The sequence below is a fragment of the Schistocerca nitens genome, chromosome 1, assembly GCF_023898315.1.
Source record: "Schistocerca nitens isolate TAMUIC-IGC-003100 chromosome 1, iqSchNite1.1, whole genome shotgun sequence".
Classification (NCBI taxonomy): domain Eukaryota; kingdom Metazoa; phylum Arthropoda; class Insecta; order Orthoptera; family Acrididae; genus Schistocerca; species Schistocerca nitens.
Window position 1 is genome coordinate 266,723,497 of NC_064614.1, and position 22,986 is coordinate 266,746,482.

Consider the following 22,986-nt stretch of genomic DNA (forward strand, 5'->3'; position numbering starts at 1 on the left):
GAGGAATGAGGTAATGGGTTTGGAGTCTGTAGGACATTGGAGAGGTAGTGTTCAATAGTGGTAAGACCATGGACATGACGGATGTTGGTATCTAGTGAGGTGGCAAGGACAATGACAAGTATGGATCCAGGAAGATAGTTGAGAGTCAGTGAAGGAAGTGACTGGTGTCTTTGGCATGGGAGGGTAGATTACAGGCAATTGGGTGGAGGTGTTGGGCAATTTGAGTGCAGAAATTCTTTCAGCAGGGACACAATAATCAGTCACAATGGCACATCCATGATTGTTGGGTTTGTGGATTTTTGGGAGCATGCAGAAGGTGGGTGTGTGGGGTGTTGTAGGTGTGAGGTGGAAAATGGATTCAGTGGAGATGTCCTGGGAGGCGCCTAAGCCTTTAAGCAGGGATTGGAGTTTGTGTTGGATTTCTGGACTGGGATCACTCTGGCAAAGTGTAGGGTTTACATATGGAGGAGTCAGACAATTGGCAGAGGTCTTCTGCCAGGTAGTCATTCTCACTGTGATTCATGACAGCAGTGGTGGAACCTTTATGTGCAGGTAGGAGATTAGGTCAGGATTTGTTTTGAAGTTGTGTATGGCTATTCTTTGAGCTACTGAAAGGTTGGTGTTCTGAGGGGGAGGGGGGGGGGATTTGGGGAAGGATGGTAAGGCTAATTTGGAGGTAAGGAATTCCTGGAAGGTGACCAGCAGGTGGTTAGGTGGAAGGGGGCAAGGATCATGGTTCGTTGGTAGTACGAACTGGAAAAGGCAGGGTTCATTGTTGGAATTAGGGTGACTTCGGTGGAGGGACCTGGGGCAAAGAAGTGCTTCCATTGCAGGGATCGGGAGAAGGAGAGCAGATCTCTGACAAGTCCAGCATGATTAATTTATGGTGTAGGACTGAAACTTCTATGAAGCTGAGGGCTTTGGTGGAAAGGTTAACAAAAATTTTACAGGAATGTTTTGGCTCTGGTTTTGGTAGAGGGTTGGTAGGTAGTTTTGGGGGATGTGGCAAGTTGAAAAGGTCAACTAGGCATGTTTAGCTACTATGAAGGGTGGATGAGGAAGAACACTGTGGGTACAATAGGGGTCGAATAGTGGGGCCCTGAGGCAGCAGTAGGATGTCAGCAGGTTGTAGAATTTATGGAGGTAGTGTCTGGAATGCTCCTCCCGGTGCTAGAGAGCAATGGAATTTAGTTTCACAAATGTGATGGATGAAGTAAGAACTGCAGAGTAGTAGTATCTTGCAGAGGAAGCAGAGGTGGTTGTGGGATGTTTGTGCCATGAAGATGTGGTTTTTTGTATTAGGTTTGTGAGGGCCAGGTACTGGAGGAATCTGAAAACTTCGACATCTAGCAGACACTGGTGCAGATCAGCATTCTTCCAATGCTAAATATCGTATCTGTTCTGATTCTCTAAGTACCCTTCACTTTCTTGAATGTTTGTACCTAGCAGATAAAGTAATCTAGAATATCCAGGGTGCCTTCATCCAACTACAATTACTGGGGAAGGAGAGTTCTTTCTACTGAGTACCAGGGCACTTTGATATTGTTGTAAATGAAAGGGTGGATCCAGCAGCCAAGAAGACATCTCATGATCCTCAGATATTTCAGTGTGCCATCCCTCTACATGCTATAACCTCACTTTCAGCTACAAAGTCATGCACTGATGGAAAGATGAGTGGTTGGAAGTGACTGACAATAAACTCAGTGTACTAAAGCCCACAACTTGGCCGTGATGTACTTCCTTCCAGTCATGTCGATGGGGTGAGATCCTTTTTAATCAACTTTGTGTAGGCCACAGCCCTATGATGCATGGATTCTTCCTCTAGCAAGAAGACCTTCCAATGTGTGGTGCTTGTGGCATGCAGTTCACTGTGTATCACATTTTTTTGGACTGTGTTTTATTTTCCGACCAGCAGGCCGCAGTTGATTTGCCAACAGATTTGCCCATTGTTTTAAGTAATGTTCAAATGAATGTGGTTCAAGTTTTAAAGTTTTGTGAACTATCCAAAAGTTTTAACAAGATTTTAGGGAGTTATTTTCAATGTGTTAACAAGGTGACTGGTTCACCCAAGTTTTTTGTAAGTGGTCAGCCACTCACATTTCCCTGCACTTTTCTTTTAGCTCTTTTGTGTTTCCTTTTCTTTGTGTTTTAATTTCACCTATAGCTACTTTCCCTCTTTCTAATTTGTTTTAGCACATGTGGTCATGTTGAGTGCACGAATGTGAAACAATTTTTGTGTTTATCTGCACGTTCATTTGTTTTGATAATTATAAGGGCATTATGACCTCTCTGTTGAGCGCCCATAAGATCCAAACACACACACACACACACACACACACACACACACACACACACACACACCGAACAGCACACCTTGTCTGCCATTCCAAAAAGTATCTAGCTTGTTCGTTATTAATTCCGTTGCATACAGTATTTCCTAGGACACAAATCACAGATCCCATAGAGAAATTCTGTTCTCTCCAAGGTCTTTAATTGGATTATTTGTTGTGAGACAGGTATCCCACACCTTGTACAAGTAAACAAATTCATGATATTTCGCTTGATTTTGGGCTTCTGTAGTATTTCTTCAATAAAAATGTAGTTTGCAGCTTTCCCTACAATATGATCTATTGTGTCTAGGAATCCTGCATACTTGGTTCACAAGACAAACTATCAAACAACTAATATTAATTAGTCTTATTACAACAAGACAATTACAATACTCAACTTTGATAGATATGTTGCAATCAAAGGGCAACATACAAAATAATCAGTCTCCTTCAGAACAGATAAACACAAATCTGTGCTATGTAGAGAGTACTAATGAAGTGGCTACAATGCGTCAGCTAATGAAGTGGCTAACTTTGAAGTTGCTATCAAAGTGGGCTGCCACCAGTCGGGTGTAACACTTATGTCCTCCTCCCCAAGGGCTGTTGCTGTCGCATTGTCATCCTGGAGGGAGGTGGATCAGTGTGCAATTGGCTGACCTCTTCCCACAGCCTCCTCTTCTCTGTTGTTCCTGACTGGCATACCGGCACTGACTTTACACCATAACATTAACATTCCTCCCCCCCCCCCCCTCCCCAAAGCAATGGACTGTCATCATATATGGAGCATGACAATGGGGAGGGGGGGGGGATTGGGGGGGGGGTGAGATGAGGAGGCACGGACGTGGATGCTCTGATGGACCAGAAGCTGTGGCTGGAGAGCATGTCAGACTTCTGGTCATATCCCACCATCTGGCCTTTGCTCTGGTGGAAACGTACCCCAGAAAATGACCAGAAGGGTAGGTGTCCACCTCTTGAGGCCCATACTATGATGTAGAAGATGTTGGACACTGCGGAATTGGTGGGTCCAGCTCTGTCGGTAGGACAGGAGGAGGCAGAGGAGGTGGTGGCTCCTTCTCCATGGGGTCATCCTGTGGTGTCATGATGACACCCTCTGGCAGCTGCTGTGGCCGTGCTGTCCTCAGGATCCATGAATCTAAGGGTAGAGATACAGAAATTGATGAAGGATCTTGCCTCGCGCCCACTGTCTGCTGCTGCTAAAAACCCCAAAAAACATAATATCATGTGGTGCAAAGCAATACTTGTGGCCTCCCTTTGGTGCCAGCTGCTGAAGAGGGTGGAGCAGTGTCCGATGGTGGTGGCCATGAAAGAGCATGTCAGACTTCTGGTCATATCCCACCATCTGGCCTTTGCTCTGGTGGAAACGTACCCCAGAAAATGACCAGAAGGGTAGGTGTCCACCTCTTGAGGCCCATACTATGATGTAGAAGATGTTGGACACTGCGGAATTGGTGGGTCCAGCTCTGTCGGTAGGACAGGAGGAGGCAGAGGAGGTGGTGGCTCCTTCTCCATGGGGTCATCCTGTGGTGTCATGATGACACCCTCTGGCAGCTGCTGTGGCCGTGCTGTCCTCAGGATCCATGAATCTAAGGGTAGAGATACAGAAATTGATGAAGGATCTTGCCTCGCGCCCACTGTCTGCTGCTGCTAAAAACCCCAAAAAACATAATATCATGTGGTGCAAAGCAATACTTGTGGCCTCCCTTTGGTGCCAGCTGCTGAAGAGGGTGGAGCAGTGTCCGATGGTGGTGGCCATGAAACAATTCCACCAGTGCTGGTCAATCTTGTTGATGCAAACAATATGAGGTGATAAACAGATGCTGTGCTTGATCCCTGGTGAGCAGTGCATAGTTTGGCCATTTACTGCTGGAAGGTTCTGGAAAAACATTACACTTCCCAGTTTCACTGTGGATGGAATGGTGCCCTAGTCAGATGATGTATGCCATTGTGTTCACAGAAAGTTTCAAATTCATTTGACATGTACTGAGGGCCACTGTCCAACACTATGACTTCAGGCAAACCTTCGAGACAAAAAATAGAGGACAATGCCTGAACTGTGCTATGTGATGTTGAGTTCATTGGCACATCAAAAGGAAACTTTCTGTAAGAGTCTACCACAATCAGCCAACGAATGTTCCAAAAAGGACCACAGAGTCTATATGCCCACGTTGTCATGGTGATTTTGACTTAGGCCAAGCAGAGAATATTTGTGGTGGAGCGGACTGATTTTCCACACATGTGTGACACTGTGATGTCATCTGTTCTCTTTGGTATCCATACATTGCCAAGTGCAGTGTCGACATGCTAACTGTTTTGTACAAACAATCCCCCAGTTCCTTGGTGAAGTAACTGCAACAGTTCTTTTTGCAAAGCTTTGGGGATCAATACACGGGACTTTCCATTGTCATTTTGAACAAGAATCACACATTTTTGTACAGTGAGGCTATCCTGACATGTAAAGTATTGGCACACCACAGAGTTCTTTATGCTACATAGTGAGCAAGACCAAGATGTGTAAATGTATTGTAGCAAAATCTTCAAATTTGAATCAGCTTCCATAGTCTGTGCAATTTTCCTACAGTTCAGAGGAAAGTATTAAAGCAATTCAAAATCGTGAGCATCAATGTGACAACAAGATACTGCAGAAGCATATGCAATTTTTGTGTGATTCAAACAGGATCCAGATTCATCAGATGACACAAAGACTGCAATGGCTTGTGATTCATAACTAAGTTGAATTTTCTGCCATACAAATAGTGGGGGAATTTGGTGACACCGTACACAATAGCCAATGCCTCTTCCCTATTAGATCTTATAATTAAATTTTTCCTGAGACAAGATCCTTTCTCTATTTGTGAATAGTTTCACTGAGCTTTGGGTAACACTTTTGATGTGAAAACAATAGGCCTGCTTTATCACCAAATCTGTGTGAAAGCATTTCTCTGATTCCATAAGAGGAAGTGTCAACTTGCAGCACAATTGGTTTGTCAGGATCACAGTCAACCAAGTATTGATCACTGAGCAAAGCATCTTTAAGTTTTTGAAAAGCTTCTTGGCACTCATCTGTCCAAACAAAGGGATGCAAGCAATGCAATGGAGCTGTGATTTGTGTAGCATTCAGTATGAACCAAATATAATAGTTCATTTTCCCTAAGGCTAACTGCAACTCTATGACACTGCAAGGAACTGATAGGTCACATATGGCTAACAAATGTGACTGAAGAGGATGTACATCTTGACTGTTTATGACATGACCAAGATACTGCGACTCGTGTTGAAGAAAATCACACTTGTCCAGTCTACACTTTAGTCCTGAATCAGATAACACACAAAAGGAAGCTCATAAATTTGCAATGTGTTCCTCAGGTGTATGATGTGCTATGACAATATCATCCAAATAGTTTGAATACCTTGGTACTTGAGCAGTCAGCTGTTCCAAATACCACTGGAAAATGGTGGGTGTGGAAGCACCGCCAAAAGGCAAATACAAATATTTAAACAAGCCCAAATGAGTGTTCACAACACACATGGTTTGAGATTCTGCAAATGGTTCAAATGGCTCTGAGCATTAAGGGGATACGGAATCACCTATCCCCGCAATGTTAATATATGTTATATACGATGCTATATCACACTATTCAAGCACTCGTTGGGGTTCTGCGTTTTTCCGTGAAGACATTTCATCAGAAGACTTCTGTCAGCCAGATCTCTGAAAATGGGCTTTATTTCTGCCATGATGGCTGATGGTAGACTGTGGTGGTGAATGTATTTCTCTCCTGTTGTTAGTCCCCTATTGTATTTACACCAGCTGTTTTCACCTTTGGGGCACAAACCATGTTGTGGATGCTCATCCGTGGATGCGGTGTGGAAATATAAAGCCCATATAGCTCTCCTCATTTCTTCAAGATTGCCTGTATTTTGCCTGATTGCAAGGCCATAGCAGTTCTGAATGTGGTCTATTATGGAATCAGTCAATCTTCCTCTGCCATCCACGGTTTTCCCATCATCTAGTTTTTTCCCTTTCATAACTGATTTTAACCTTCTCAGCCTGGCACCCATTCTCTTCTGCACATGTCCTATACATTCAAGTTTGCTTATATTTACACTGTTCCCATATGGTTTGCTTTCCAAAACTTCTTTGAATGCTTTAGAGTCACCATCTCCCAGATATTTGACATAGCGAACATTATACCACTGTGAAGAGCGATGAAAAATTTTCTTCACCCCAGCAACCTCCATGCCACCACTACTACCATAATAATTAGCAATACAGTCATCACTGTGTTCATTTTTCAGCCTGCCTGTGCACCTACAGTATTTAGACATTATTGCAACATCAATAACCTTGCCAGTATCAACACTAGTTGCTGTTACAACACCATTGTTGGAGGTGTGGCCCCTTTTCTGCCACGTGCCATCAAACGCCACTGTGAGGTCACGACTGCCGTCATTTTCTTCCACTGCTTCTTCCACAGCAACCTGCATTGACTTCTGTGCTACATCTTCAACTGCAGATCCTAGTACATAATTGTAAGCTTCAAACTTTGAAGGTGCACTTGGAAGATTTAGAACACCACATAGCATATCACCAGCTGCTTTGCCCTTACCAATTGCTCGCAATCCATAAACTAACCTAATATTTGCACTATAAAGTTCAGTTTTCTTGTATCCATTATTTACAGTTACTGAAACCGAACTTGGAAACTTACAGCTGTATTTACAAACACTGCATATTAAATTAAACTGGGCAGCCAGGCCAACATGGGATTCTACTTTCAGAGAAACGTTTCCATGACATTTTTTGCAGCACAAACTGTTTTCAAGAGCTTCACACAATATATTCGTATCAATGAGTTCAAAAACTTCATTCCCTCTATCAAGTAAATTATATTTCTCTTCCAAATCTCTTAGTTTTTTATGAGAAGCACTGTTTTCATTTGGTGTAAGTTCGTTCGGCAAATCAGTAATAAGTGGATTCACATTTTCCAACAGTGATGATGATGAACTGCTTTGCTTTGCTAATGAATCATTATTTCTTTTCTTTTGCCAGTTCACACGCTTTTTAAATACTTTTGCTTTAGCTCTAGGCATTTTCACTGCGAAAAATGAAGCACTAAATACGAAATAACTCAACAACAACTACTTTCTTATATCACACTGTTTACAAAACAGTCCCGCCACAAAGTCAAAGAGTAACTTGAGGAAACCAGAGAGAAACATTTTCGGGCAACTAGTGTATAAATAGTCGCTGGAAACCGGGATATTTGAATTCATGTCACTTTAAAGGTACTGCCAAAAAGTTCATGGTCAGCCACGAGAGACGTGTATAACTAAAGCGCAATACCCGATCTCACAAATATATAAAAATAAAATAGTTATAATTGTAGTAGAGCTATGTATGATACGTCATTTTAAAGAGGAAACATGGCAGAATATAATACGCCAATAAAAAAAAATTCGATTTTTTAACCCAAAATCCGATTCCGTATCCCCTTAAGGGGCTTAACATCTGAGGTCATCACTCCCCTAGAACTTAGAACTACTTAAACCTAACTAACCTAAGGACATAACACACATCCATGTCCGAGACAGGATTCGAACCTGCGACCATAGTGGTTGTGCTGTTCCAGACTGAAGCACCTAGAACAGCAGCTGACTTGAGATTCTTCATCTATTGGTATTTGCAGATATGCATCGTGCAAATCAATTTTTTGAAAAGTAGCAACCAGCAGCTATTATGTCCATGAGATCCTCTCAGCACAGCAATGAATAAGTATCAGTAACAGTTTACAGATTGACTGTAGACTTAAAGTCAACACAGAGGCGAATGCGACCTGAAAGTTTGGTGAGCAAAGCCAGTGGACTTGCCCACTGACTAGCTTTTGTGGGCACAATAGCTCAGCTGTCTTGCAGTTTATTTATTTTTTTTTTTTAAGTTCAGCAGCCACTTTGTCCTGTAATGTGATGGAACAGTTCTGGCCTGACAAAATTTCGGCTGAACATTGTCTTTCATAGTAATATGTGCAACAAAAATGTTAGCCTTGCCTAAACATTCAGAAAATAGTTCAGGAAATTCTTTCACACTGTCTTTGGCATTGAATGCATTCACTGACAGCACATTGTCCTGAATTTGAATCCCAAACAAATCAAATGAATCAAGGCCAAATATGTACTCACAATTGTGTAGGCAAAGTACATTTTCTGAGAATGTTTATTCATTAAAATCCATCAGCTGCATGCTGGTTTTAGACAGGCATGGGGAGCCTAATAGTTCATATGTGTTATGATTCAGCAATTTAAAGAGTCACCCATGTCCAAATGAAATTTCACAGATTTTCCACTAAGATGCAAATGAACAAACAGTTTGTTGGGCTGGTGTAGCACTAAAGAAACTGTTTGCTTGCTAGTTTTGCTAATGTCTGAAGCAGGCTTTCAATATACTGCATTGATTCCATGGGCCTTGTGACTGGATTTTTGTGAGTGGGTGGAATTCTTATGTTTGTTTAGTCGCAAACATGCATATTGTTTATGACCTTCCCTCCCACAAGTGTAACACTGTGCTTGTCTGAATGGTCAATCTTGGCATTTGTGCCACAAATAGCACCATGAGCATGACTTAATTCTTTTCACTGATGTAGCCACCTGTTTAGAGAACTGTTTATGTGGCATGATGCATGCGTGCTGTTGCTGCCTACTGGCCCGGTTGTGAGCAAAATATGACTCAACGTGACAAGTTGGTGGCTGCTCAAATTTATTGGCCACTATGCCACCCGAATCATCCAAATTTAGAATTTGCACTACATGATGAAATGATGGATCTGACAGTTTCAAAATCTGTTCTTTAAGGTTGACATCAGTTACACTGTACACAATCACATCACACAACATAACACCTGAATATAAATCACCACAAACACATTTGAATTTGCATTTCCTCATCATACCATGCAAATCTGTTACCCACTTGCAATAAGTTTGTTCTGACCATTTCTTGCAACAAAAGAATTGTTACCTAGCTGCCACCACATTCGCTTGTTGGTAATAATAGCTAGTTATAAAATCTTCAACCTGACCATAGGAAAGTTCACTCAGAGTGGCGTTAGGGAACAATTTTTGAATGAGGTGAAAGATTGTGCTTCCTACCATTGACAAAAAGTAATGTAGCTTCACAGTACCTGATAATTCGTGAGCAATTATGTGGGCTTCACACTGTTGCAACCATTCAAACTGTTCCTCTTCTTTTTTGTTAAACTGGTGAAAAGGCATTATGGCACTCAGAGCTACAGTTGTGGCAAGTTGGTCAGTTAGGCACGTGGCGTTGGTCACTTGGTTGGTGAGTAACTACTGTACCGTGTTTGGAAGGGTTGCAATATGCCAATATGCTGCATATGAAGCATCAAAGTCTGTATCAGGGCCAATTGGAAGATGTGAAAATGTGTCTGCATTACCATGTTGAGCTGTCAGACTGTACACAATATCATACTGGTATTGAGACATTGAAGCTGCTGTCAAAGTGGGCTGCCACCAGTCTGGCATGGTGCTTATGTCCTCTTCACCTAGGGGCTGCTGCTGTCGCATTGTCATCCTGGAGGGAGGTTGGTCAGCGTGTGATTGGCTGACCTCTTCTCACAGCCTCCTCTTCTCTGTTGTTCCCAACTGGCATGTCGGCGCTGAATTTATGCCGTAACATGATCCAGCAGTAGACATTAGATTTGTCTGGACCATACTTTTTGCCAGGCTCTCTATTAGATGTACTTTTTGTGTAATAAATAACTGTGAGTTTCAAATTTGCATCATAACTGCAACAAATTCTGAAGTTTGATGATGGTTTTCTTTCAATGTTACCACTCATTGGTCAAAACTAAATTTGACCCTTTACTTAGTGAAAACTGTGTCTTTCCTGTAGCGCAAAATAACAGAACTGTAAGCACAATATTAGTCACTATCTGAATGAAATTTAAACAAGACAATTACATTGTTAGCCTATATACAACTATTAATTTCCAAACATTAACAATATTTTTGCTTCATTTTGAGCTAAAGGGATGATCACTACGGTTGAAGTTCCTGTGGTATGGAACTGTACTGGAATTTGTAGGGTCTCATAGATGCTGCACCTTATTTTTGTGATTGAATTTTAGGGATAAATGGTTTGTATTTGGGCCAGTAGACCTACAGCAGGTATAAATTGGAAGAGAGATGCAGAAAGTCAATTTCTGGTAATCTTTAGAGATAATGCATTACAATTCTCATTTTGTAGGTGGTGATGCAGGAATTAGTAACCACAAGATACCAACAACACTTCTCCTTACTCCTAAAGAAGAATTTCATTCATTTGGTTTCATGGCAAGAGACTTCTTTCATGACCTAGATGCACAGGAAGCAAAAAGATGGTTATATTTTGATAAATTCAAGATGGTCCTTCACAACAATCAGGTAACATATTTGCAAAAACAGAAGCTCTACATACATTAATTAAATTATATTGTCAGGTTTAGACTATGTAAGACCATTAAAATATGCCCAAAATTTTAGTGTACAAATGTTGATAAATTTGATCAGTTCATTGCAGTAACATGATGTGGACAGATAATGTAAGTTGTGCCTTGGTGAAAAGTGATTTGCAAAAGAAAGCCTGAAACAATGCATTACAGTTAATTCAGATTTTTTTTTAAACTGTAAAGTAGAATAATGTAGGAACAGCCAGATTTAGATTTAAATTAAATGAAGAAAACCAAATGTATGTCAACAATTCAATTCCCATTTGTTTTACATGTACTGTTGGAAAGCTTATGTGTGGATGAATGAATACTTTGCTTTGAGAGTTATCTCAATCACTTAATGGTTATGTTGAGCAATTGGCCCATGGTGAAATATGTCTACTACCAGTAATCTCTTACTGATATGGGCATTTGTTTTTATTTCTGGCCATAATAGAGGTAAAGAAAGGGTGGTCTTTCATGTTATATTATAATTATTATAAAGAGTATCAAAAGGGAAATTAACTTGAAAAAAAAATGCAATAAAACCATGAAAGACATTTGCTGGTCAGTATAAACCATAGGTAAGAAAAATATTTAGAACTGCTGATATATAAGGGGCATTCAAATGACACCCAGTCACTAATGTATAATGGTAATGATGTTACTAACTCCAAAATGAGATTATACACAATATGCATACTCAAAAATTGTCACCAAAACTGTTGGCACATTTATTCCATTGCATCATTAGCCAGTTGATTCCATCCTTGAATAAGCTAGTAGGTTGCTGTTGGATCCACACCTGGACCCAGTCACACACTTCATTGTTCGTTGTGAATCAATGTCCATGAGTAGCTTGTTTTAGAAGTCCAAACACATGAAAGTCACATGGTGAAAGGCCAGGACTGTATAGTGGATGTTCTATCATTTCCCTCCAAAACTGCTCCAATGTCGTCTTCACCCCATTGGCCATGTGTGGGCAGGCATTATCATGCAGGAGGATAATACCATTGGACAACACTCAAACGACTCAGGCTGTACTCACCATACACAGCCTTCATCCGTCAATACATTTCACGGCCTCCGACTTCCTCTGCCACCAAAAATCGAATCACTCCTCATTATTCCTGCTTACTCTCCTGCATGTTCGGTAGTGGACAATAACTTGTGTCACCGCCTTCTCTTTGGCGTGAAAACACCCTGGCGCTATGCAACATCAAATGGTGCACATGTGTCAGTCTCTCTACCAATAGATGGCACCACCATACCCGCTGTTACGTGGTGCCACCTTATGTGTAAGGCAAAGGTAGATGCACTGACCAGGTTTCATTTGAATGAACCTCATACAAATATAACAGTGCACAACACTGTCCTAGCTTTTAGAACCTTAGTTCCTCCCTTAGGACAAATTCTGATGTTTTGATGGGTAGATTGGCTAATTAATGAAGAGGTATTGAGTCAAACCAGGAAGGAACAAAATTTCTGTTACAGCATGGCCAATTGCTAGGACACATCCCCCTGAGGCGTAAATGAATAAATTTAGTAATGGGAGGAAATGTGAGGGGTAAAAATGATAGGAGGCCTAGGCCTGAGTACAGCAAACAGGTTTAAGTGGAAGGAGGGTGCAGCAGTTACAGAGAGATGAAGAAACTAGCACAGGTTATACTAGGATGGGGCAGCTGCATCAACCCAGTCTTTTGACTGAAGATAACAACAACAACAACAACATTACCAACAGAAAACTAACACAAAGCACAGGTTATCACACATATTTGTTCCACCTTGTTCTGTACCATTAACCCCAATGAACTACTGGCATTTTGACTGTGTGTTTGATATATTTTGGTGTCACAGTTATTTTCCATTTTATGGCATAAGTGACTAGAATATTCCTTATAGTACATTTTACTTAGTGATATGAAATAACCGTTTGATACTGCAAATTTCTTTTTGCAGAAAATAGATCGCTCCACTTTGGTGAAAGCTGCTAATGGAAGGTATGTATCTGCTCTGACTGTCTTATCACATGCCTTGCATTACCTTGGAGGTGAGGCCCTGAGGGAGGTTGAACGACAGCAGCCAGGCATTGAAATGTCACAACAGTCAGTTCGCTGGGTTCTCACAGTGCCTGCACTTTGGCAACCACCTGCAAGGCAGCTCCTCAGGGAAGCTGCTGGTCTGGTATGTCATTTCTGTGAATTGCACTTGTTGCTACATGTTATTTTAGCAAAATTTTCAAGAAAATATATGTAATCCCGACAGATGACAAATATTCACAGCCACTAATATATATTGATAGCTTGTGGACTGTAACCATATAAGCAACAACATGGTTAACTGCTAATACCCAAGAAATAAAACAGACTAAAAATACAGAAAAACTGAAGTGAAGGAGATTAATTTGCTATCAGATGTTGTAAGGGTAAAATACCACCATATTTGTGTCATTTGCTTATTTACATTAGATAGCCAACTGACTCAAGGAAGTTGTAAATCTCTATGAAAAGATGCTATACTCTAATATTCTATGAGCTATAACGAACCAACGATGAATTATTGAGTACTCTTCCATCATGACAAACTGTACATGACTATCATCTGCATTAATAGAGATGTAGTAGTCATCCCATTAAACACTGGCTGTCAATAATTTCTTTGCTGATCTGCAACAGCCAATGCATCACTGATAGATTAGCAGTACAGAAATTGCTGATTCAGCACTCTACACTCATTCAGATAATGATACTTGTTTAAAGTTGAGAACAGTACATGTAGGAAAGGGTCCAGAGCATACAGGATAAGGTGTTACAGGCTCATCCTGTGTGGTGGTGGGTCCTACATTTGACCCATTCCGCCTATGCAGATTGTACTAGTGAGAATAGATACTCAGTATGTAAAAGTGGCATCTGTGATACCACTGTGCTCCCACGTCCTGGATCAGAGTGCAATTTTGTGTTAAACTCATCTAAATGAGTTTAGATTTGCTCAAGTTTTCAGAACAACTTCAAATAAAAATGTTTAATAACACCACAAAACTCATAACTCTTTTGTCTCCATCTTACATCTACGTAATCTACATCTACATCTTTACTGTGCATGCCATCTTGTGATGAGCATCACTGTTACCCTTCCCCACGCACCCCCTCCCCCGCCCCCTCTATTACTGCCTAATTCTTCTGCTCCACTCGTGAACGATGTGCAACAAGAACACTTCTGGTAAGGCTCTATATAGCCTCAGATATCTATAATTTTATGTTTATGGTCTTTTCACAACATATATGTAGGAGGAAGAGTATGCTGATCGACTCTTCTAGGAACATACAATCTGAAAATTTTTACACTAAACCACTTATTTCCTTTGTAACGTGCAGTAGTGTGCATCTGTCTGTCAACACCTCTTGAAAGTGAAAATGACCTGTGCATTTTCCAATCTCTTGGAATGCTTCATTCATCCAGTGACCCATGATAGACTGCTGTGAGATGAGGAGTAAGTTCTTTTGCATACTGTATATAAAACTGTAGATATCCCATCAGGTCCAGCTTTCTTTCATGTGGTGAAAAATTTTAACTGGTTTTCTATCCTGATATTTAGTTGTGTGTTCACGCAGTAAGTGAAAGGGGGAACCATAACACTTTCTTCCTCAGTGAAACATTTTCGGAAAATGGAATTCAGTATTTAGCTCTATCTCTGTCATCATCTGTTTTGGTATCAGTATAATCGCTGAGTGACTGAATAGATGGGGTGGGCCTATTTACTAACTTAATGTAAGAGTTAAATTTCTTAAGATTTTGCGTCAGTTAGAAAGATATAATTTCGTTTTTGAATTTTTTGGCTCACATTATTCTCATTTTGGTTCTGTTCAGCTTTTGTTTTTCAACAAGTCTTTGGTTCCAGTGAAGTTCTCATTGCTTTTGAAGCAACCGTATAACATACACTCCTGGAAATGGAAAAAAGAACACATTGACACCGGTGTGTCAGACCCACCATACTTGCTCCGGACACTGCGAGAGGGCTGTACAAGCAATGATCACACGCACGGCACAGCGGACACACCAGGAACCGCGGTGTTGGCCGTCGAATGGCGCTAGCTGCGCAGCATTTGTGCACCACCACCGTCAGTGTCAGCCAGTTTGCCGTGGCATACGGAGCTCCATCGCAGTCTTTAACACTGGTAGCATGCCGCGACAGTGTGGACGTGAACCGTATGTGCAGTTGACGGACTTTGAGCAAGGGCGTATAGTGGGCATGCGGGAGGCCGGGTGGACGTACCGCCGAATTGCTCAACACGTGGGGCGTGAGGTCTCCACAGTACATCGATGTCGCCAGTGGTCGGCGGAAGGTGCACGTGCCCGTCGACCTGGGACCGGACCGCAGCGACGCACGGATGCACGCCAAGACCGTAGGATCCTACGCAGTGCCGTAGGGGACCACACCGCCACTTCCCAGCAAATTAGGGACACTGTTGCTCCTGGGGTATCGGCGAGGACCATTCGCAACCATCTCCATGAAGCTGGGCTACGGTCCCGCACACCGTTAGGCCGTCTTCCGCTCACGCCCCAACATCGTGCAGCCCGCCTCCAGTGGTGTCGCGACAGGCGTGAATGGAGGGACGAATGGAGACGTGTCATCTTCAGCGATGAGAGTCGCTTCTGCCTTGGTGCCAATGATGGTCGTATGCTTGTTTGGCGCCGTGCAGGTGAGCGCCACAATCAGGACTGCATACGACCGAGGCACACAGGGCCAACACCCGGCATCATGGTGTGGGGAGCAATCTCCTACACTGGCCGTACACCACTGGTGATCGTCGAGGGGACACTGAATAGTGCACGGTACATCCAAACCGTCATCGAACCCATCGTTCTACCATTCCTAGACCGGCAAGGGAACTTGCTGTTCCAACAGGACAATGCACGTCCGCATGTACCCCGTGCCACCCAACGTGCTCTAGAAGGTGTAAGTCAACTACCCTGGCCAGCAAGATCTCCGGATCTGTCCCCCATTGAGCATGTTTGGGACTGGATGAAGCGTCGTCTCACGCGGTCTGCACGTCCAGCACGAACGCTGGTCCAACTGAGGCGCCAGGTGGAAATGGCATGGCAAGCCGTTCCACAGGACTACATCCAGCATCTCTACGATCGTCTCCATGGGAGAATAGCAGCCTGCATTGCTGCGAAAGGTGGATATACACTGTACTAGTGCCGACATTGTGCATGCTCTGTTGCCTGTGTCTATGTGCCTGTGGTTCTGTCAGTGTGATCATGTGATGTATCTGACCCCAGGAATGTGTCAATAAAGTTTCCCCTTCCTGGGACAATGAATTCACGGTGTTCTTATTTCAATTTCCAGGAGTGTAGTTGTTGAACCATGGCAAGTTTTTCCATCCCTTACAACTTTGTTCAGTGTGTAGCTGTCTAAGTTGTATTGTTCAACACTTTTGCATTTTTTTCATTCATACTAAAAACATTTTTAGTCTCAGAGGTGAATGACATTCAATGCTCAGATAATTTAAATACTGTTTGTTGTTGCACTTATTAATCAGAAATATTTTTCTTCCTTTCTTAACTTTCCCACTTACACCCTTAGTCAGGGATGCTATAGCAGAGCTATGATCACCAATTTTCCACTGTAGGTTACCTGAATAAAAAGTCAGGTCCTTTTGTAACAAGGGGATCCAAGCCATTACCCTTACGAGTGAGCTCTCTGATTAATTGGGCAAGGTAATTTTTGGATAAGGCATTTAGAACATCATCATGTAAGTCCCTGTTCATTCCACCCACTTTAATCAATTGAGTCTTCCAGTCTACAACTGGAAAGTTGAAATCTCCTAACACTATAACATGATCAGGAATTTTTCTGTGACCTTCTCCAAATTTGCCCTGTAGTGCTCCACTACAGCAGATGTTGAGATACCCATTTACTATGTTTCATTCATCTTTAAAAATGTACCTTCATCCAAATTATAATGCAGTTGGAATTTGTACTAACTTACTAGAAATTATTGTATTATTTCAATTTATAAATACCCCTCTACTATTGGCAACCAACCTATATTTGCAATATACACTCCAGTCAGAATTCAAATTCTCATTGCTCTTCATTTCTGGTTATAGCCAGCTTTATGTCCCTAGTACTAAGTGGACATTATAACTGTTCATAAGTGAAACTAGTTCTGGGACCTTTCCATTGATGTTCGTGCAGCTAATACTGTAGTAACATTTTCTTTATCGATCTTCAATTATAACTGCTACTACATGGAATTAGTGGGGACAATATTGTTCCCTCTCCAAATCCAATACATAATTTATCAGACCTATGGAAGAGTTACTCCACATTAAAAAAACCATCCCTGCACATCATACATTAAGAGGTTCTACAATTCTCCACTTGATAGTGGAGGTCAAGAAATCAACATCAGAGATCACCACAACATTATCTATGCCTCTTGGTTAAGCCCTCCAGTCAGCAGCTCCAAACCAGAGGATGCTGTTTGGTTTTGGAAATGATGCAGTGAAACACCCAGCTTCCACCTCATGTGTGATACTAGCTGGTTTCATGAATTCTGCCAGTTGCCTGTAGGAGGTGAGGATGGCCTGTGAACACAGGTGGCAAGCATCATTTACGCAGACCTGAGCTACTTTTTACAGCCACCTGCAGCAGATGCACTTAGTAGCCCACTCCACATCTCAGAAAAATGAAAGAAGGACACTAAATACTACTTTCAGATTAGGCACTAACATTTGCAAAATACACAAACTCTTATTCGCAACTCACAGTGAAGTCTTCAGATGATGGCAAACCAAAAAGTGTACATTAAATTGATTCTGTCATTCAAATTTAATCAAGCTGTCCTTTCATTTTTGTCAGCCACACTGTAATCACCATAGCATTTAGCTAATGAGTTGTTTTAGTTATTCATGACAAAGTAAAAACAATATGTATTATGTTGTTAATAGTTAAATTATTTTACTTCCAGGCAAATATCTATGACAAAGAACATCCAGAGAGTCTCATCATTGCACTAGAACCAGAAGCGGCATCTATATATTGCAGGACACAGAAACTGCATCATGTTGAAATTTCCTCAGATCTGCCTCTTTTTGAAGAACTTGAGGATTCAGGTTGGATTCATTATTTAATGGCTTAGTAGATGTAATATAATATAAATAATTTTCAATAGCATTCCTTATTGAGAATGTTGATGGGCGAAGCATGTTTAAAAAAAGTACTCTATATTATGTTAGCTTATATCAAAACTAGAAAAAAGGTTGTGTGAACATGGTCTGTGTCATAACTGTGTTGAGATAGGGATCATTTTAAATATGGAGAGTATTCAGTACTCAGTGGTATGGGCTGTGGTATGCTGTTGAGGTTCAGTGGTCATTTTGTATTGGTTGTGTTCCTCAATGTACTTAGTCCACTAACTGTTGTCACTGTCTCTTTCATCATCCATCTTATGCATGCTGTATGAATGTTGTGCTAGTAAGTAACATAAAAAGATTACTCATTCATGCAATGTGAACTGTGTAAACACTGAAATGGAGCCCTATTATTCCACTCATATTCTACTATGGCTTAGTTAATGGTATTAATCAAAAGGCAGTTGTCACGTACACTGATGCCATATATGTAATTGTAAGCATGCATTCACTGAAATATCTAGAAAAGAATGCTTTTGAGTGCATCAAAGGATGGAAATGTACGTCAATGAAAATAAAACAAGTTATACTAAATTTCTAACAAAAAACCAACAACACAGAAAATTATTATTAATATTAAGAACAAAGGCTTATTTACTCAAACATATTGTACTGTATACCAATATGGTACACAGTAGTTCACATGGATACACAATGAGATTTAAAATTACAAAAGAAAGCCGTCAGATGCATAAGGAAATGTACCATAGAAGTCTGTCAAAATAAAATTGAAGAACTCAAAGTATTAGTGGCACATATATTGTACATAAGCCTCTTTCTTACTATAAAATGTACAGCTCTGTTAAACAAAGACTTTCATACAGCAACAGTTACAATTGTAGTAAAGGCCTTAAAGGAACTGAAAGGACCTAGTAAAGATAAGAAGGATATGTTATAACAAACTCCCACCCAGCACAAACAGTTTAAAATGCTAATAATTTTGGAAATTACATTTAAAAAGTTGTCCCATATCTACATAATGACATTGTGAGAATGTATATTTACAGTAAAATTCATAGGCTAAAAGTAAATTTAAAGGGGAGGGGGAGGAGGTGAATGAAGCTCTTCCAAGAAATGTCTGCTCTTAAAAGACAGGCGTCTGGAAGGACATATTAGCGCAAACTTCTCACAGGCAAATCCTGCAAGAAATGGACATACTTGCACACATATAAGAAGTTGTAATAGCTGAAACCAGTATCATTCAAAAAATGAGAATATATGTATCCTTTCTTCAAGGAGTTTTATTTAGTACCATCAATTGAAAGTGAATTTGATCATAACTAGTTTTTTTAATGTAACAGTGCTTAACTTATTATTTTAAGGCACCCGTTACATGGTGGTGGATTGTGGAGGGGGTACTGTGGACATCACTGTACATGAACTGTCTTCAAGTCGAGGGACTTTGCGTGAGCTGCACAGAGCTACTGGTGGTCCTTGGGGATCCATAGGTAAGAAAGTTCATCTGAATAAACAGAAATATGTTGTTTATCTTAGCTTCCATAATGGCAGGTATATTATTTATAAAATGAAATGAATGTCTAAGGGGATGAAATCACCAATGATGCAACAAGATAACATGATATCAGTGCAAAGCATTCAGATTTATTTTATGTTCCACCTGAAATGTAAGGAATATGTACTGTCAGTTCTCGTTACATTAAATGGTTTTAAGTTGTTTCTTGTTTAAAATAAAACAAAGTGACAGATCTGTCACTGATGAATTAAAACTACTTTCAATGCTTGTGAGTTATACGGTCTACCATGTTTCTTGTAATACAAGATTTTATTCCATAAAACTGTTTCCATAAGTTTATTTATTAGTGTTATTAACATGACCCACAAAGTTTAATTTGGTTCAGTTCCCTTTCAGGAACAGACTTTTGTTTGTTTACTATTTTAGTTGTGAAAGCTGTAGATTTATCCAACCCTTTAGACCGCAGAATGATGATAAAATAATTATTTCAGTTAAAATTTTTTTATTATAACATGTTTGTAACATGAACTAAAGAATGTAAAATAATTTCTCCTGGGACCATACAGATTCCTAATCTTATACAGATATTCCCAGAAATTTTTGCTTGTGAATTTTTAACAACTATGACTATACTTGTAAAATTTAAAATGAAGAATGTAGGGTGCATCCAACGGATAATTACTTCATTAATAGTTCACCTAAGTCACTAAAAGTATATTGTACTGTAAATGATATAGTCACATAGAAGAAGGTGTAATTAGATGAATGACGAACACCAACTTCACTTAGCGAAGGTTTATTCAGCACTTGCACACACAAGAGCACGGAGTGAACTGTCTCCACCACGAACAAATACAGTATATATACAACTACAGAACATTCCAGTACAATATTCTTGACATCTACATCTACATGATTACTCTGCAATTCACATTTAACTGCTTGGCAGATGGTTCATCGAACCACAATCATACTATCTCTCTACCATTCCACTCCCGAACAGCGCGCGGGAAAAACGAACACCTAAACCTTTCTGTTCGAGCTCTGATTTCTCTTATTTTATTTTGATGATTATTCGTACCTATGTAGGTTGTGCTCAACAAAATATTTCCGAATTCAGAAGAGAAAATTGGTGACTGAAATTTCGTAAATAGATCTCGCCGCGACCAAAAACGTCTTTGCTTTAATGACTTCCATCCCAACTCGTGTATCATGTCTGCCACACTCTCTCCCCTATTACGTGATAATACAAAATGAGCTGCCCTTTTTTGCACCCTTTCGATGTCCTCCATCAATCCCACCTGGTAAGGATCCCACACCGTGCAGCAATATTCTAACAGAGGACGAACGAGTGTAGTGTAAGCTGTCTCTGTGGTGGACTTGTTGCATCTTCTAAGTGTCCTGCCAATGAAACGCAACCTTTGGCTCACCTTCCCCACAATATTATCTATGTGGTCTTTCCAACTGAAGTTGTTCGTAATTTTAACACCCAGGTACTTAGTTGAATTGACAGCCTTGAGAATTGTACTATTTATCGAGTAATCGAATTCCAACGGATTTCTTTTGGAACTCATGTGGATCACCTCCCACTTTTTGTTATTTAGCGTCAACTGCCACACCATACAGCAATCTTTTCTAAATCGCTTTGCAACTGATACTGGTCTTCGGATGACCTTAGTAGACGGTAAATTACAGCAGCATCTGTGAACAACCTAAGAGAACTGCTCAGATTGTCACCCAGGTCATTTATATAGATCAGGAACAGCAAAGGTCCCAGGACACTTCCCTGGGGAACACCTGATATCACTTCAGTTTTACTCAATGATTTGCCATCTATTACTACGAACTGCGACCTTCCTGACAGGAAATCACGAATCCAGTTGCACAGCTGAGACAATACCCCGTAGGCCCGCAGCTTGATTAGTAGTCGCTTGTGAGGAACAGTGTCAAAAGCTTTCCGGAAATCTAGAAATACGGAATCAACTTGAGATCCCCTGTCGATAGCGGTCATTACTTCGTGCAAATAAAGAGCTATTTGCATTGCACAAGAACGATGTTTTCTGAAACCATGCTGATTATGTATCAATAGATCGTTCCCTTCAAGGTGATTCATAATTTGAGGACACTTCTAGAATATACTCAAACTGAATATACAAATTAAAATGGTACAGTTCAGGTGAATTTTGAACTCACAACCCACAATCTGACAGTTTTGTATCATAACCACTACACCACAGTACTACTCAGCCTCTTCTGTGACAATATTAGCTGCTGTGTGATTTTTCTTAATGAAGGTTACTCTCTAGAATCCTTACTATCATCTAATACATGTGCTCCACATTTTCATGTTAAATTTTGCAAGTGTTGTCATAACTTTTAAAAGTTTACTAGCACAAATTTTCAGGACTATTTGTATGGTGTTAGGAATCTGTGTTGGACTAGGAGAAATTACTTTATACTCTTTAGCCTGTTTTAAAAATGTGTTATATTAAAAAGTTGTTTATTTAAATAATTATATTTTGATTTTAGTCTCGTATGTGTGTGAAATTTTTCAATCTATTTCCACATTTTGATGAGTTACAATAGACATGTGGTAAATTTCGCATTCGTTTCAGTTTCTCTTTACCTAAGTCAACCAATATATTGCTTCTTCCTATGTACACATCATGAAAAGACCATGCAGGTAAAATATTAGAAAGAATCAGGCACACACGGGGGCTTATCAGCAATCGTTCTTACCAAAAAACTTCCACAACTGGAACAAGAAAAGTAAAAAATAGCAGCAGTACACAATGCACCCTGCACCACATACCATACAAGAAAGTGAGTTAGTATTGCTTTGTCATCCAGTTCAGAGCTTTGTTGAAAGTTTCAAGTGACCAGTTCATTGAGAAGTTACCGTAGTTTAAAACCAATTGCAAAATTTGTACTGAATGGACAGGTAGAAAAAACAAAGGGTACATTAATATAATTTGGACAAAATATTTATGCTTTTGTTAGAAGATGAGCTAATGCTTGAGAGTAGAAATGGCTAAATGAAGAACTGTGTACTTCAAATTGTGTCAGGTTACTGATTTCTTACCTTTTTTTTTTTGTCATTGTATCTTTACTCGTTTTTTGGGCAGAAGTGGTACATAGTCTACAGTTGAACAAAAATGTCTCATTTAAGCTTAATTACTACACCTTACAAAATATTTATGTCTATTTCTCATAAATAAAAGTGGAAACTTCAGCATAACATGCCCACAAATTTAAGTAACAAAAATGACCCTTTTTCTATAATGCCATAATGAATCTTTCACAGAATGAGCTACAGAGCACTAGTGATGTTAGCAGTGAATTAATCTGCCCCTTTGCCAAATTTGAAGAAGCTATGTAGTAATTACACATATTGCTTAGAGAGTTTGACAGTTAATTTAAGTGGTAGAAAGATTGTTTGCTTTAACATGGACTTAGGTAGACAAAGTATAAATATTGTTAAGGA

At 40.3% G+C, this 22,986-nt stretch overlaps 1 protein-coding gene across 1 annotated transcript in view; it reads left to right on the top strand.

The window, feature by feature from the left end:
* The window catches only part of LOC126242367 (heat shock 70 kDa protein 12A-like), a 225,077-nt gene that overhangs the window by 85,381 nt on the left and 116,710 nt on the right, over window positions 1–22,986 (top strand). The window contains exons 4-7 of the mRNA XM_049948085.1: window positions 10,609–10,784; window positions 12,788–13,012; window positions 17,806–17,950; window positions 19,351–19,476. Of these exons, the coding sequence (XP_049804042.1) occupies window positions 10,609–10,784; window positions 12,788–13,012; window positions 17,806–17,950; window positions 19,351–19,476 (672 nt within the window). The remainder of the gene's footprint in view (window positions 1–10,608; window positions 10,785–12,787; window positions 13,013–17,805; window positions 17,951–19,350; window positions 19,477–22,986) is intronic.